This window comes from Aplidium turbinatum, chromosome 10 (genome assembly GCF_918807975.1).
Source record: "Aplidium turbinatum chromosome 10, kaAplTurb1.1, whole genome shotgun sequence".
NCBI lineage: Eukaryota > Metazoa > Chordata > Ascidiacea > Aplousobranchia > Polyclinidae > Aplidium > Aplidium turbinatum.
This window is the reverse complement of record NC_137481.1, coordinates 9,034,657-9,052,716: the sequence shown is the minus strand read 5'-3', so window position 1 is coordinate 9,052,716 and position 18,060 is coordinate 9,034,657. Positions and strand designations below refer to the sequence as shown.

General features: G+C 38.5%; 1 protein-coding gene across 1 annotated transcript; it reads right to left on the bottom strand.

The window, feature by feature from the left end:
- Positions 1 to 5,519: 5,519 nt before the first annotated feature.
- LOC145777930 (transcription elongation regulator 1-like) lies at positions 5,520 to 18,060 on the bottom strand. Its single transcript, XM_082589293.1, has 21 exons — positions 17,765 to 18,060; positions 16,308 to 16,538; positions 15,623 to 15,725; positions 15,390 to 15,470; positions 14,969 to 15,121; positions 14,553 to 14,642; positions 14,266 to 14,466; positions 11,571 to 11,641; positions 11,282 to 11,412; positions 11,046 to 11,194; positions 10,554 to 10,626; positions 10,147 to 10,264; positions 9,744 to 9,833; positions 9,542 to 9,660; positions 9,262 to 9,412; positions 7,723 to 7,890; positions 7,409 to 7,585; positions 7,085 to 7,185; positions 6,768 to 6,930; positions 6,366 to 6,466; positions 5,520 to 6,015 (listed from the first exon to the last, which is right to left on the bottom strand). The coding sequence occupies exons 1-21, from the start codon at positions 18,026 to 18,028 to the stop codon at positions 5,814 to 5,816; spliced, it is 2,937 nt and encodes a 978-aa protein (XP_082445419.1). The 5' UTR covers positions 18,029 to 18,060; the 3' UTR covers positions 5,520 to 5,813.

The window sequence follows — 18,060 nt, the reverse complement described above, 5'->3', positions numbered from 1 at the left end:
TGCCTTACTTGAGGGATGAGACCAGTCACCTGATGCTGTGAGTTTGCTGTGGTAGTAGCAGTTTGCAATTACTTTTCAGAACACAGTTCCCTAATCATGTGCTATTGTCATAACACATAAATAGGGAACTATTTGCGAACGCTAAATGCAAACTTCTACTACTACAGGTCATTGAATCAATACAAAAATGGTTGACTGATTTCTGTAACTAACAGCTGTTAAGAGTTTTTTTGCTCCTGCAATTTATTAGTTTGTTTGATCATTTCTACAATTGCTGACGCCAACTAAAAGCGAGTGATAGGTCATGCAAAGGTACTATAATGGAGACAAAAACTTGTCCCATGTCAGGCCTCGAAATATCCGGCGGTCATGACCTCCGAAATGACTTCGAATGTCTGCCGAAGCCGACTCATTGGTCGGTCATAAATGACCGCCGCAAAATTATTGACAAAAATAGAGCTAATGCAGCAAAAAGATATTTTAAATTTGAATTGTTACTATTGTTTGTTTAACGCGAACAAATATGGAGCTGAAACAATAATAGTACAGGCAATTGCTTTAAAGATCACATTAGAGTGGCATGGTTAACAAGCTGATGGCAAAAGTAGCCATTTTTACATCATTTCAACGCCTTGCAATGTTGCCTTGAAATAAAGTTGTCTGAACTTTTCGTCAGGATATGTATTCTAATTTTAACAATGAGGATTATTGCGTTACATTGATCGTTTGTTAAGAAAGGTCACAGAGAAGCATGTCTCAGCTGGGTTCCGCACGTGCTTAGGCAAATGTGGCGATCTTATTCACGCTGATACTGATAGAAATAGAATTTCTGCATAGAAGGGAGGGTGTTAGACACATTTGTCTTGAAATTTGGATTGTTGTTTTCAATTGTGTTTATTGCGTCATTACACGACTGTTATCATTGATTCATTTGCAAGCAATCTGCTCCAGTATACTTCAGGGTCGGTTAATTAAGCCATCAACCATTGCAGAGTTATTCTGTTGCAGAAAATCTTCTTCTACAAACACGACTACTTACTACACAATACTGTAGTGTGATTTTGTGCAAAATCTACATGCAAAAAATATGTCAGCTTGAGATATTAAATGTCCGCTGAAAGAGCCAGTCCGGTAGGACATGCTTGACCGCCGAAAAAAAGTACAAATTTCGAGGCCTGATATAGGTCGACCGCTGTTTTTGAGGTGAAAATCATCTGCAACAATCTCGACCTATGCTCAAGTATCTAGTAGTCTACTGCATATGAAAATACGGGGCTTGTAGATTTTTAGCCGCCGGCAAATTTATTTTTTCCTCTATTTTTCTTTGTATGAGAAAAAAAGGAGAACCATGACGAGAAAAGTTGGCAACTGTCTGGACGTATCTCTCACATAATTTCGCATGACAGTGAAATACAAGAGAAACGTTGCTTGCATTGAAATGTATTCTACCGACTTGCACACATAACTTTAGAACAGCTCCCACAGCATTACTTTAAAATTGTATGGAATGGAAGAGCGACATAAACCATTCAAAACGGGTGCGAGAGATTACAATCGTTCGTCAAGGTCAAGCAAGAGACAGAAGCCCCGAACATGTTTAAGCAAGTGGTGATACAAGAAAACCTTTACCCAAAAGTTTCATAACAAGATGTGGCTACATTTACGATACAAAAGTTGCAAAATAAAAAATAGGCTCGAATTCAAGAAAAGTTAAAAGCCATTGAAGACAAAAACTAGTGATTTACAAAATTTTAATGTCTTGAGCATAGCACTAACCCCAGCAATACCAGCCACAAAACTACGGTATATTTTTGACCGCAACCAGTGTCATAAATATAGCCAAGTGGGTTTTGATAGCAACCAGTAAAATATAGATAGCAACCATAGACTATTGAAAGCAACCATAAAAATCGCTACAGCTTGTTGTTTATAATTATCAGAACCGGTATGTTTTTTATTGAGGTGTTGGAAAACCATAAAAATTATTCAAAATGCAAAACATTTTCTAACTTTTGCATAAAAAACAATTTGTCAAAAAAACAAACAAAAAAAACTGACTTTCTGATTATCTAAAATACAACTTGTTTTGTTGTTTAAAGTGAAACATTTTTTGCTGTCAAACATTTATAAAGGAATGATAGAGCAAATTTAGAGCAGCAGGCCTTACATTAATGAAGAAAAGGTACGGTAATCATACTATTACAATTTTTACACCATGCTACTTTTGTTTTTGAATAATTTAGTCTACTAGGGTTATAAATGGCATGCCAGAATAAAGACAGCTGACTTGATAACTGTCAGATTTTTATGCTTTCAGATATCTCTTACTTGTGAAATACATTTATACTTTGTACTACCGGTATGTGTTGTAACAATAAAAAATTATGGAAGTGGCTATTTTTCCACACTTAATCCCATGGTTACAATCAAGTGTTGCCAGAGTTAGGATTAAAGTTAGGAAGGGTTAAGGTAAGGGTTAGTGTTAGGAATAAGATTAGGGTTTTGGTCTTTGCCCAGGACTAAAAAAATTTCCAAATTACAAGTTTTTGTTTTTCACAGCTTTAAAATTTTCTCAAATTAGGGCAGAATTCCTTATCTGGCAACATTATTGAGGCTATTATTACACTATATAGTGTAAATATAGCCACAGCCAAAAATTATTCCTAAATTTTGACCTTCCCTGTCATTCATGGCAATAACCAACTTGGCAGAACAATCGCTACATCAAACTACACCTCAAGTACGGCATTTTGTGAATGAGCAAATTTCACTTCACAACACACTTCTTTTCAACAACGACATCAACAAACAAGAAATAGTTGTGTCTGTCCAGAACACCAAGACCTCACACTCACTCTCAGGTCAGCTGTTCTTTTCAGAGAACAATTTTCTGAAAACCAAGCAAGCTCTTTAGACTCACCTAGCGATAAATGTGCAACAAAGACAATGAAAATAGTTCGGGGTAGAAGAACATGATAGTTGAAGAAAATTTCACAAAATAAGTTAGTTAGCCTAGTGTTTCTGATTTAAAGTAAAAGTGTTCAAGTTTAAAAGTGTTAAAATGTATTTCAGCGTATTAAATCAATTGGAATCACAAAAATTTTGTATCCCTTGTTCCGTTAGCTCAGTGGTTAGTGGTTACGCGCCCGACTCAAGATCACGCGGCGCTGGTTCGGCTTTCGAGGTGTGCGCTTGAGCAATGCATTTCTAGGATTGCTCTCTATTCAGATTTCAGAGGTACCTAATGGATGGAGTAATTTCCCGGCAACAACACTTCAACGATCGAAAAAACTTCACTTTGCCAATCTCGGTAACCGGAAAGTTTATGCAAAACTAGACTACCTACATGCGCCTACAGCCTCTACGCGAAACTACCAGAAATAACCTATCAAGGCCTTGTCTGTTCGAGGATAAAGATTTAAATCCAATTACCAAACCAATCTAACAAAAAAATAATAATGATTTCAGATACAGTACCGTACTGAATGTTTATTTAGCTTCTAAACGTTTACAATATTTTTATATCCCTCTTTAGTTCGACGTGATAGACCTACAGTTACGTACGGTAGCTTAAAACGATTTTATTAAAGATTGTATGACAAAATACCATGACAACAGATGGATAAACTAAATAACAACGCAGAACTCTTGGAAAAGCAAACGAGAATCGAGAAGTGAAATTCAACAACAAACTGGAGACAACAGATTGACAAGGAATGTGTAGAAACAAACGGGTAGGCTATCAAAAGACACACTATCGACTGGATTGGCAGGAAAAAAAAGTTTGTTTTTTCCCAAAAAGCTGCAATTAGCCGAAAACAATGCCATCTGATTCTGAGAAACTGAACAAATCATGTGTGAGTGACATGAAAAGTTAAGTGGTAGCCTAGGCCTACGTTTATACAAAAATGGTTAAGCTGTAACCTACTGCTTTAGCTAATCCAAAACGAAGCAAAAATTCAAGTCCACCATCGACTGGATTGGGAGGAAAAGGAGATTTTATTTCCCGAAAAACTGCAATTAGCCGAAAACAATGCTATCTGAGCAGTGCCGGTCTTTGGGATGTGCAAACCGTGCGATCGCACAGGGCCCGCAAATTAGGGGGCCCGCAATTTACTCAGAAAATGCAGTAATTTTGTCATTTTCAAAGGAAAAATTCAACAAGTGAATTCAGCAAAAGAATTCGCAGCAAGAAAATATAGAGACTCAACGAATTCAACCTATTTCGTCGCCTGAATATTTCGTACCCTGAAAAGATCGAGAAAAAAAAACAACATAGCCGAAATCGCTGATCGGAGTTGCCGCAAACATTTCAAAATTTCTCGATCTTTTCAGGGGACGAAATAAGTCGAAATATAATTTTGTTACACGATTTCAGGGGACGAAATAGGTTGCATCCAGACTCAACATACTGTAGAGACATAGCTTTATTTCCGAAAAATGCCAAAGAAAGCATGATCTTATCCTTTTGCTATGCCACCGGACAGCACCATTTCACAGTAATATTCATACCTAAATTTTTGTTGAACATGCTCTCTGAATGTCCCAAATTCAAAGTAATTTTTCAAAATTTTCTGGGGGAGGCCCCCCACACCCCTGGTTGTCGTTTTTGGCGATCACGCCGGCACCGTCGCTCCTCCCCTTTCAAAGTACTTAGCTAGTAGCTACGCCACTGAATCGGATTATTGTCATTGGGGCCCGCAAAAGCATATTCCGCACAGGGCCCGAAAAACTCTAGACCGGCACTGATCTGAGAAACTGAACAAATCATGTGTGAGTGACATGAAAAGTTAAGTGGTAGACTAGGCCTACGTTTATACAAAAATGGTTAGCCTACTGCTTTAATCCAAAACGAAGCAAAAATCCAAGTCCAGACGACCTTGATAATAAGACCAAACTGAATTTTTTTGGCCTGCAAACTGATCAAATCAATTAATATTTTTTTTTTGTGGACTATGTTTGATCGCATCGTGAAAGTGTCTGCACGAAGCTCAATAGAAAATCGGTTCGATATCAGTCACTCGAGAGCATGTAGCTCTGTTCTGGCAAGTGTATCAAAACAGATATGGATGGTCCCTAAGAATAGCTAACTCAGCACTTTTTGTTAGACTTACCCCTATCTTTTATGCAAAAAATTACAAAAATCTTGGCAGAAAGCATACTTTCATCTTCTACGGTGCATGATGCGATAGCCAACAACGAACTTGGGGACTGATCGATATATCACGTCAATTCCTAGCCTCATCAATCGCCATCCTATAAACCAAGTGATGGTTCAATCTCAGCGAAGCGCGGGCGTCATTACACAGCCTATTGACATTTGCATCCTTATGAGTAAAAACACTCGCGCTGCATGGTCTCAACTGCTTATGCGTAGCCTACTGTTGGGTAATGCAAGTGGGCAATGAGCGTCGGTTGAGCTGTCTTGCTTGAGGACACAACAGGCCCAGGTGAAAGTAGGTACGTGGGAAGAGGGTAAGCGAGATAATCAGAAAATTGCACACTCACGTTTACGTAAAGCTTGGTCAAGTTTATTAAACGTCTGGAGATATTGTATCAATCATTAAAGTACAGCGATAAAGATTGCTTTGACCACGCACTGTGATCAATCAACTCATAAGTAATTGCAGAAAATTAATCTTTTACTGAGTTAACACGTTTATCATCCAGATGCATGAGTGGGTCACCTCTGACGAAGTGTGTAAGATTTGGGAAACCAAATCATTTGAATAAGAAACCATGCCAAGATGGCTGTCTCACAAAACATGTCTGAGCAGCACCAGTGGTAGTGCAGGAGATGTTAACCAAGATCATCACTTGAGTCCTCTTCTTGAAGGTTCGGAAGCAGTCGGAGGTGGAGGCGGTCCTCTTCGATGGATGTTTTCAATGAAATTCTCCAGGAGTTCGTCTCTCTCCTCCGGAACGCAATCAAGCACAAGGTATCGCTTGTCGTTTTCTAACACTGCAACGATCTCTCTCATGTGCTGGCGGTTTGATTTCAAGGTTTCCTTTGTTCTGTAGAAAGGTACGTGGCTTAAAAAAACGTCAACCAACATCTACTTCTACATCTTACGTAGAAATCGCGGAAAGCACTTCACGTGTCGATGCACTGGAAAGATAGAAGTGCCAAACTTTATTAATTGGACCAATGTTGCTTTGCAAAACAATCTTCGTTTACCGATATCTCTTCGCCGAGATCGAATTTTGAGAAAATATAAACGTTACGATCTGTAATGGAATTATATTGAATAGCATCGAACTCCGATTTATCAAAATCCGGGACGTTGCTTTCTTTGAAAAAATAAATATTTGTTCACCGTTGCAACATTCTAAAACGTTGTGAAAAGTTGTTAATGCTCGTTTACTTGTGAGTTATGACTTTGCATTCTTGAAGTAAGTCTCGGAATTCTCCCTTTGCTTCCACCAACTTCTCCTTCAGGTAATCATCGAATTCGTGCTCACGTTTCTACAATAAAGAATACAAAATCTTTAATACATACGAGTGAGTGAACAAATCAAGATGCGATTGCTGTTGGTTGTTTAGATTTAGAAGATCGGGAAATTTGTAAATACATTTCATGAATAAATAATGTAAAAAAGGGGAAAGAAGAAAAAAAGCAGAATAGAAAGAGAGAAAATACGTCAGACCACTCAAAGTTTAAATTAGTTTTCGATTGGTAGGAGCTGATTCGTTGCGCCAGTGATTATAGCAATCAAGTGATTATATCTCTTCATCCTTCTTGGATCAACCCATCAAAAGGACGCACCCGATCACTGGAAGAGAATTTCGTAAATCTTGGATCGGATTTGATCTGTTTCCTGGCTTCCTTCCACTTCGTTGTGAGAGTGATGGAGCTCGTTTCTTCAAGGAGCTGCCTGAATCCGCTCCTCTTCTTCTTCTTTAAAGCATCAATGTGTGTTTGAAAGTATCTGCATCAGAAACAAGCTACAATTGTTAGACAGATTTCGTGAGACAGCAATCCACTGTAAACAATTAAAATCGTGTAAAGCTATTCGCATGTATCATACATATCACCTCCACCAATGCAAGCAGAAGTCGGTGAGATTTTATGACGACACTTGCCTTTCCTTATCATCTCTGGAAAGCAATGAAGCCAAATCCCATCTGTTGTCTTTCTTCAACTGACGTCGTGTGTCGGACCATGACTGGTCGGGTGTACGAACCTGGTGATAGAAAATTGTATGTGAAACAATTTCCATTCGAAAAAATAAAGTAATTGACAAAATTAACACACAATAAGTCAGCATACTGTAGTTACAATGAAATCGATCCAATGTGGAATTTTAAAATCTGCTCAGGTCAAGAAATTCAAAATAAAAACTACACTGTTCGATTTTTAATTCTTTTTGATGCACAGAGAAGTCTTGACAAGTGATTTATGTTTACCATGTCGGCAAGTAAAGCTGTGAAGTGTTGAACGGCTTCGTCCAGTCGATGTTTTTGTCGTTCTGTGTCGATCTCTCTGCTTCTTTCGGCCTTTTCTCGTTCAACTTCTTCTTGGCGCGCTTTCAAACTTTCCTCAGCTCGCCGTTTGCGGTTCGCTTTCTCTGACTCAGCATTTTTCTGCAACAGAGCAGTCACGCGATAATGACGCTTAAAAACAAAACCAGTGTTCAGTGACATCAAATCTAACACCATAGCTACAGACACATGTTTACAATAGGAGTGAGAACTGATTTAAAAAACATTCCTTTATGTACCGATTCATTTTGGGAGGATATGTACTCGTTGAACCACTGTTCTCGTTGATATGATGACACTACATCGCCGTAGCGGCTGTCGTCCGACATCTTTTCTTTCGCCCGTGACCACCGCGGATACTTCTCGATCCTCTTCTCTTTCATCATGGCAAAGTAGTTGGTTTTAACCTGAAGGTGGCGTAAAAGAGCAGGTTAGGACCATTCTTTGGCGATGTCTTGTCAGCAAATAATTTCTATCAATCTAGGTAAGACAATGCTGGATAGAAGTGAAGTGCCGCCGAAAGGTGATCGATCAGTCTTTGGCTCATCGACGATTGCACAGAAAAAAAAACTTATATAAAGTTAGACTTACCTGTGTGAGATCAAACACAGAACATTCGGACCCGCGCTTTTGTCACATTGGCTTTGTCATTAACACAATTACAACTACTTCAAAGCGCACACTCAGTCAGAGAAATATTACCGTGGTAGATTTAAAATTTTGTATGCCAAGCTTTGGAATTTCAAACAGATTTGATAATTGCCTGCATGACAACGATTAGCAATTCTGTGTAATGATTACAAACCTCTTATCGTTTTGTTTTTCAAATAAATAAGGGACTTGCTTTTATAATAGAGTGTGAGAGTTGAAAGAGCATGACGAACAAACAGGAAAGCGTAAGCCGACACACAATCCTGGACCTTAGCTACTGTAGCATATCATCGTTTTGTCGAATACAAGATTTCCTATTTCTACCTCGAATTTATTCGGATCTATGGCTTTGCAGTTTGACGCGTCCATACGGCCAAGCAAGGTTATTAGTCAACTTCCGATGAGCTAAAAACTTCAGATAAGAAATTAGTGTAATTATATGAAAAGCTGAGTTTTTAAGCGATAATTGAAAACCCACTATAAACTACATATACCAGACTCAATCCTACTACACCACAATGAATGTGGTCTAATTAACATAAAAATTATTTTAAACTTATAAGTAAAAAAAATAAAACAAGAAATTTTATGTGGACTTGAACAACTTGAAGACAGCTTCTGGAGCTTTACTAGTGGCAATGTAACATTACTGCAAATATACGTTGTGGTAATTAACACAACACAAGGTTTTACAAAATACCAATCTCCTTGAGAGATTGTACGGGGGTTAAAAAGAAAACTATAAAAGTTTCTTTGTCTAACCTTCGAGTAAAGAACTGTCGATGCTACAATTTGTTTATAAAATAAACTAGCAAAATTCTCAAAACAGAAAGTCAGTGGAAAGAGAAAACGTGGGTCCAAAAAGGAAGGTGGAAAACAGTGAAGGATAAGGTAGGCAAAGCCAAGAAAGAGAGATGTAACGGGAAAGAATGGATGATGAGATGTAGAGGGGAAGGTAGGCAAAGCCAAGAAAGTAATGTAACAGAGATGAAAACAACTGATGTATTGAGAAAATCGGCCACCCACACTAAAAGAGGACAAATTGAGGGTGATGATTAGAAACCATCTTCAAGTTGTAACCCAGGACCCACCACCCCACCCACTTGGAACAAACCCCTCCCTCATACTTTCTCTGCTTTGCTTCTGTTTTCTTCCTCTTTCCTCTTCTTGGATTCCTGGATGAACTCGTTGAACAACGACTCTCTTTCCTTCATCTTCTCAATCGCTTTGAATCGAACATCCTTGGACTGTTTCGCCGCAAAATCACTGAACGTCATCCTAAGAAACACAGAAGTGGTTATGCTTATGTTAATTCAACGGAATCAAACGTTGTTTCTATTGACACCAAAACTAAAGGGCGAGCACAATTTTTTTCCAACAGAGCAAAGAAAATGAAATCGTGCTTACTTTCCAGTGAAGTTCACTTCAGACAACAACAATTTGAAATCTTCCTTAGCCTTGACCAAGATCGCCTTCTTCTCTTTCCTCTCTTCCTCAGCCCTTGTTTTCACATATTGATCGAATACCTGAAAAAAAAAGGATTATTACGGCAACTCTGTTGTTGACGTTATGTTGATTAGGAAACGAAGATGAAGGTTTTCACACAAACCTGTTTTCGTTCTTTCGCATTTAGAAGTGTGTGCCGAGGATCAAACACAATCTTGTGGAGTTCCTTCTCCCACGTTGAAAATGCGGACACCTGCAAGGAAAATGGTTGGGAGAAAAGCAGTTTTTATAAGTTCGTGGTTATCAAGAAAAAAAAGAACAAATTATTAACTTTTAAAATGTCGATTTTTAAATGCATTTCGGTTAGCAAAAGTTGCAGTTTTTGCATAGCTTAAACGTTTGGGGATGGTGTAACAATGTAAAAACGGCAACTTTGCTAGCTTGAATCACATTAGAGACTAAACTGGTTCAAAACTAGGAACAGCTTGAATTGTTGCCTGAATAAGTGAACATGCGCAGGTCTGTGGAAGTGTAAAAAAAATTACACACATGCATGCGTCCCTCACCTGCCGTTCAAGAAGCATTTCTCGAAACTGCTGCATCCGGGCTTCTAATGGCAACAACGAACGATCTCTTTCGGACTTTTTCTCTGCTTCTTCTTCTTTTTTCAAAGCAACAGTTTCCCTGGAAAAAGATAAATCACTTTTGCTTTAAAAAAACATCTTACATGCAGCTATTGTTAGCATTATCAGACTGTCTGACCAGTGACCAAAAAGTCGTCAGTACCAAGAGTTTGTCTTGGCACAAGAAAATTGATGAAACACTGGAAGGTAGATATGAAGATTCACTTCCTTGTCTTGCGTGCACTCTATTTACTAAACAGTAGGCAATCCAAGCATAAGCCTGAAGTGAATACGACAAAAAATATATTGTCCATCAATTCACTTGGCATGGCCTATCAGTTTCGACTTACTTCTTTTTCTTCTTCTTGGCCGGAGGGCCCTCCATCTGTGGTTCAATTTCTTGTGTTATCTCCGGTTTAATTTCTAAAAAGTCAAATAAAACTAAAGTTTACAACTTGCGATTTCAGCATTCAGAGGACAAGCACATCCCAAGCCGTATTTTTTTGCATCGTTTTAACAACTAGTGGCGTTGACGCGATATAACAAGGCAGCTTTTGTTGACAGGTTAACATCTAAAATGCACTCAAAATGATACATGTCATTGCATGCATTGTCTCTAAGTATGATCAAAGTAAAATTGATTATTTTCTGCTTAACAAGTTAATCTAAGAGTATAAAAAGCAAGTGAAAAAGAAAGCGAATATTTGAAAGAAGTTGAGTTAACAATCAAAAACACAACAACTAGGAATAAGTTGTGAGAACAGATATGGCCAAGAAGTCGAATTTGTTACGTCGGGGTTAGCTAATAAGATGACACCACTTTAAATAACATAGCCAGTCACCGGGTTCTTGCTTCTTCTTGTGTGGTGGCTCTTCCAAGATTCTATCAACATCTACGCGATCTTGAAGCTCACTCGGGCGCTCCCACATGGACAACCGGGTGGTTGGGTTGAAGAAGAAGACTTTCTCATCTCCTGTCCACACGACACACCTGATGAAGACACAAAACACAGGCATAATTCCTTGAAAATCATGGAGCTAATTTGAAAACATAGAGATATTTCTTGATTATCCATACCAAGGCGTTCCAGGAACAGCCTTGGTTGCCACTGGTCGTTGCTGTTGTTTTGCCTTTTCTTCTTCGGTTAATTCTGCTGGTTTTGCTTCTTCCACTTGAAGTGGTTTCGACTCTGTTGCTTCAGTGTTTTCCTAGAACAAAATAGTTCAAAATTAAAAAATCCTTCCTCCATCTTTATAAACATACTACAATGGCAGTGTCTGTGGTACAACAAAGTTAACTCTTTTCCGAAGCTTTATTATTATAAAGTACGCAGCGGAAAAGTAATTATCAAGAGGCATTATCTTACGTCACTTTGAGGTGGTTTGCTGTTCTCCGGTTTCTTTGGCTCCTCATTTTCTTGTGGTTGGTTTTCTTGCTCTGCAATGCAAGTAAAGTGATGTTAAGGATGGACTCTATAACTTGGAAAGGAATTCAATGTCAAATCACCAAATGAAGGTAACCTAATCTTTTCTCGTATTTTAAGATAACTTCTACGTTTTGATCATACTGTACATCAACAAATTTGATGTTTTCTGTTCAAGTAGCACAGTAAGTTTTCCGGGTCTGCTACTATTCGGCGAGTCTGATTCGGCGAGTCCGATTCGGCTAGTCCGATTCGGCGAGTGCCCTATTCGGCGAGTTCCCTATTCGGCGATTTTTCGAATTTTTTTTTAAAAATTATCGGGTACCATAGCCTAATTATCATTGCCGCTTTTACATCGTTTTAACGTCGCTAAACGTTCAAATAACTCCCTAACCCTTAAACCCCTAATCCTTAACCTCTACCCCTTAACCTCCAAACCCTTAACCCCCTAACCCTTAACTCCCTAACCCCTTAACCCCCTAACCCTTAACCTCCTAACCCTTAACCCCATAATCCTTAACCCCCTAATCCAGCGTTTCTTAACCGGGGGTGCTAGCACCCCTTGGGGGTGCTGGAATAGACTGTAGGGGGTGCTAAATGCATAAATGCCATTTTACTTTTCTGCATTTTTTCGTCTTTCTACCAGTATCAGCAGTTGTCATATCAATGATTCCTGTTTCAAAGTAGCCTACATGGTTTGCTGTTATTGTAGTCATCTACCAGTCATGAATGCAAGTTGATCCTGAGTAGTTTGTGTGAACTTACCTGGTGGGTGCTTTGTTGTAATATTGTTGCTCACCTCTCACTTCTAGAAACCACCATGGCAAAATACATTACCAGAAATCACTCATATCCAGAATGGATACAGCAGCCCTTCTTGGCAGACATGAGTGATGATAATAGGCTAAAGGAGGAGCTGATTGACATGCTGGTAAATCAGAGTTGTCGGACAACATTTCGTCCTTCCGCTTGTTGATTTTTGGTGTGATCAGTTGACAGTATATCCTGGATTGGCACAGAGCAGCATTGGAATTGATCGTTCAATTTCCGACTACTTACCTGTGTGAAAAGGCGTTCTCCATCATGCTCCAAATCAAAACAATTGTCTGGAACCGCCTTGCTCCACGATATGAGAGTGACTTTGACCAACACGAAGCCTCGAATAGAGAAATTGGTCACACATAAGCAACAACAGAAATCACATTGATACATGCGTAACTAGTTACCCAGCTGGGTAACTTAAGTATGCTTAAGTTTGTCCAATGTCTTTCACTATTCTTGGGTTTTCCTATTTCTTATAGGCCTACTACCAATGACGACAGTAGTTTTGAAGAATAAACAAAATGATCAATTTGTACATTGCTTTCCTTTTAATATTGCATGCAGGCCAAGGTTTAATGGCGGCGCCGAAATTTTGAGTTTTGACATGCTTTTTGATCACTGGCGGTATATTCTTCTGTCGCCTAACAAACTGTGTTTGTTTTTTGTTTGTTTTATTATCTTTATCCTGCATTGCGGGAAAGCGGACTTGAGCGCTATGCATCGGTGTACGCCTTCCGACGTACACCTGACCCACGCTGCAGCCGACTGCAATGTCTGTTTCCGGTTGTCTACTCTACTTATGACTTAAATTTGCTAGTCTACCCATTACTCGAAATCGGTCACTGGGTAGAGGCAATTATCATAAAGTTTCTTGCCCAGAGAAACAACAGCAAGTGCGGGTGGCTGGAGTCGAACATGCAGGCTCTCGACTGCGAGCCCAACGCGTTGTTGTTTTAAGATAGTTGATTCACTTACGTATGGTTATAATTGAATTTCTGTTGGTGAATGAAAGTCAAATACCAAATCCTCAATCAACTTCGTTAAAACAACTGCACAGTTTGTTAAACAACAAGAGACTTCGTTACAAAATATATTGCCAGCGATCTGAAGGCATGTCAAAATTTCGGCCTCTACTAAACTTTTGGTCGGCACTGTAGTAGTTGTATGTTAACGATAGTTAGGGGGTGCTAGACTAGTCAGGCCTGTTTACAGGGGTGCTGGAGTCAGAAAAGGTTAAGAAGCACTGCCCTAATCCTTAACCCCCTAATCCTTAACCCCCTAACTCCAACCCTAACCTCTAACTCCAACCCTAAAACGGCAATGATAATTAGGCTACGGTACCTAATAATTTTAAAAAAAAATTCAAAAAATTGCCGAATAGGGAACTCGCCGAAAAGGGCTCTCGCCGAATAGGGCACTCGCCGAATCGGAGTAGCCGAATTGGACTCGCCGAATCGGACTCGCCGAAACGGGCCATTCCGAAGTTTTCCAGGTGTTGCATTGAAAGGTCTGGGTTTGGATACATTTTAACAAAAAACCGAAACATCTAAGTTGGGGATTCGTATCTTTAACCTTACATAAATCTCTAGAGTTAATGTTATAAGTTATATAAGATGAAAATATAAACTATGTTGAAGAGTTGTCAAAACATAAAAGGTTGAATGTGGGACTTCCACGATAGTTTCACAAACAATGAGCCAAAACTGCTATTCGAGATTGAGTCACATTTCCTATGTTGCCAAAAACAAAAAATTTGCGAAACCATGATAATGCCACATTGCTTTTATAAAACTGTTGTTCTTTGTAGTAGACAAACCCATTTTGTTTTCATGTTCCTCCAGCTCTTTAGGTTTGTCCCATCTGGACTGCATAGTCCTGATGTTGTAGTAATAAGTTCTCCCATCCGGCGCTTTGTGCTCTCTCCATTCCATCGCTGGTGGCAGCAAAGGAGGACGGCCTCCAGGCATCAGTGGTCTTGCAAGCACACCAGGTGGCATAATCATCCCTGGCATCATGCCTGAGCAAGATGAAAATTACAACAAAGCAGTCTTCTAGTGTAACGAAAGTTTTAATGGCACTGAAATTGCAATAACATTCACTTACCAGGCATCAGAGGACGCATAGGCATTCCCATCATCATTGGGACCATGCCACGGGGCACACCTGGCATTGGCATCGCTCTCCGCATTGGACCTAATTGAAGAAACAAGTACTCATTATGCTCAGATGTATTAGCAAGAAAATGAATTCTTTACTATTTAGCAACAACAAATGGGAAATTTAAGTTTAATGACAGATTTAATCCCCAATGCATGTTTTAAGTGCTTTTCTGTTCATTTGATTTAAACGGAAAAGTTTTGCATTGTTTCTTTCCCTCGTTGAACACCCGTTCAAAGTGATCAGAGATTTTGTGTAGAATAAATTGTGGATATAGTTTTTATAAAGGCAAAGCCATGGAAAATACAATTGGCATTTAAACACACAATACACTTGACCAAAAAAAATATTGATCAACTCACCTGGTCCCCGAATTACCATTGGAGGCATAGACGGGGGTTCGCCGCCTGGTCCAGGTGAAATTCCTCGATTGGGTGGGGGCTTTTTAGCATCGTTTGTCTCGTCAGCTGATACAGTAACATTGTTTTGTTCTTTGTTGGGAGTATTGGTGTTTTCTGTGCAGTAAAAAGTTATACATAATAATATCTTGAACAAGTGGATTGGGTGAATAGCATGAGAGGTAAAAATGTACAGAAAAATTCGGCAAGTCGCGCTAATTGGAATTATTTCTGTTACACCATTGAACTTTACTAATCCAGGTTGTTTTCACTTATTGCAGTCTTCAAACTCCACTGTAAAATGATACAGCAGGGGTGCAAAGTGCAATCGTGTATGCACAACTTTCATTTAATTTGAAACAGCAGTGAAATTATGTTAATGTACGTTTTTCATCATTATTGTGGTCTTGTGTTCCATCGGTGCTTTCCTCTGTCTTGCTCGTATCCATTTTCTCCTGCTCAGATTCTGAAAACATGGAATTAAATATGAATAAATCATTGCAAAGACAAAGCTTGAACTGTAAAAAAACTGTTATTAGCTCTTACAAAGTCTATTACTATTTTACATGCAGGTATTCTACCACGTCCAAGCAGACGTAAGTACAACGTAATATTTACTTTTCCTATCACGAAAATCTGGAGACTCTTCAGCTGCTTGTTCTTTTTGTAAAGGTCCTCCAGAAGATTTAGTGAATGTTTCCACTGTTGCCAGGCAATGAACCTATGATGATGATGATCAGAAGCAAAGTTAAAAGTTCATTTCAATGTTAAAGAACAGAAACAAATTGTTAATATATAAGTTGAAAACAACCTCTTAACTTAAAAGTTTGAGACTGCAATTTTAAAAATAACAGTATTATAATAGTTAATGAAAAATCGTACTATGCAATTCCCCTGACAAGGCATTATAAATACAGAAATGATAAACATTTGATGTTATTTATATTATTGGATGCATAGCTGAGAATGTCTGCCCAACGTTCCAAAGAACATGGATTCAACACCGCTCCAGAGCACGCGGCTGTGTCTCGGTGTTAAAGACACTTAATGGTATGCCAAAATAAGGGGAACAACTACTAATATGTAATATGTCACTACGCTACTTCCTGCTGTACCGCATCTGTGTTCGGAGTGTACTGTATGTTGTTGTAATGGGGGCAAATAAAACATGACTATTTAAACAAAATACATTTTCATGTGCAAGAGGAAATATGAAAATTATGAAAAAGCAGAGAGCAAATATTTTTCTTGAATTGGATCAACCAATCAACTAATACAAGAATGAAAAACAATTTTATTGCACCTCATTTTGTTGAATGACTTGAACATTATCACCAGTTGGTCGTTTCCACACTGACTGACGTGTTTTTGCATGATAGAAGTAGGACTTTCCATCACCAGCCAAGGTTTCCACCCATATTTCCTTATTAGGATCAATGCTTGGCATGTTGTTTTTAGAAAGAAGTGGCATCCTACTTTCTTGAGGTGGACCTTGCATACCTGGGGGAGGTCCAGGAAACCTTCCTTGATTCATCTACAATGAATAATATGTTAATAGACAAGCACGTGGACAATAACAACAGTCTAGTTAAGGGGGCAGTTCTACTTAGAAAAACATTTTTTTAATTTTTATTTTATTGATATATATTGGAACTTTATCGTAGATTGCGAATATGCAATCAGTTTTTACCTATTTGCCCCATTAGGCTTCAAACGGAAAGTTTTCAAAACGCACCTCAGTTTAAAATGTGAATACAAATTTGCATTTTTGTAAGAATGTTAGTTGCAAGATGTTTTGTATTTTCCCTTACAAAATCTAATAATGAATAAGCTAAATAGCGCCACCTTTTCAAAAGGTTTGTGTATGTGTAAACTCAGTATTTTGTTCATTATGTATATTTTAGTTGTTGTGAATGGACATAGAAGAAAAAAAGTCACATTTAAAGTCAAAGGCATAAATTTACCTAATTCTATTTTTTAAATGCAATTTACTCAAAATCATGTTTTCGTGCACTAAAAATGTTTCTTCTAGAAAACTACTTGTCAGAATTGGCTAAAATTTTTAACAGATGTACACTAGGCCCTTACGGACATAATGATTGAGTTTTGTTTCAATATTCAGAATAATAAATATTTTATTACTAAATCCTGAAGTCAAATTTACTCTCGATGCATACATAGCAGTGATGAAATTTTTATATTTAAAAAAATAAAAGAGTTAAAAGAAATCCCCTCTATCAATTTATGGCTAGGATACCCTACTCGATCACCATGCAGTTTGAAGTCCTTAGCTCTAGCCATTTTCGAGTTTTTAGGGCTGCAATGGAGACAATCGGTTGATTTTATGTACAAATTCAAAATGGTATAAACCCTTAATGGATTGCCCCAGGCTAACAAAGTAAATATTTTTGGATAGCTTGTTTCCTCCTTTTTCTAGCAATATACGGTTTGTTGGGGTTTGTGGGTGAACTTTTGTGTGTAGATTGTTATGTATGACAAGTACGAAAAATGCGATTCTAAGTAGAACTGCCCCCTCAAGGAGTGTACGTACACTGCACAGTAACCTTGAATCTGCATGAAAATTGTTTCAAAATTACAAATTAAATTGACCTGAAACAAAGTTTCACTAAAGGTTTGTAAGAAATCTTGAGTGATACTTTTGTTCAGCTATTGGTTCTTTTATTCTTATTCAAACTAATCTTTGTCAATTGATCTTATTAAGTTACAAAACTTAAATCTACACGTTTTTCAGCTGCTCACATTGTGCCCTGGACCATTCATATCTGGACCCATCATTCTTGGCGGACGTTGGTTTACAGGTGGACGAAAATTAGGATCAAAGGGTCCTGGAAACGGTGGACCTGACATTCCATGAGGAGGTGGTCCTTGATTCTGCATTATTGGCATGAAGCCGCCTGGTCCAGGTGGTCTAAATCCTCCTCTAAATCCTCTTGGACCAGGCCCAGTAGGCCCTCCTCCTCTTGGGGGCCCAAAATTATTAGGACCGTGCATGCGATTATTCATAATATGATTAGTTGTAAATTTACCGTTTAATT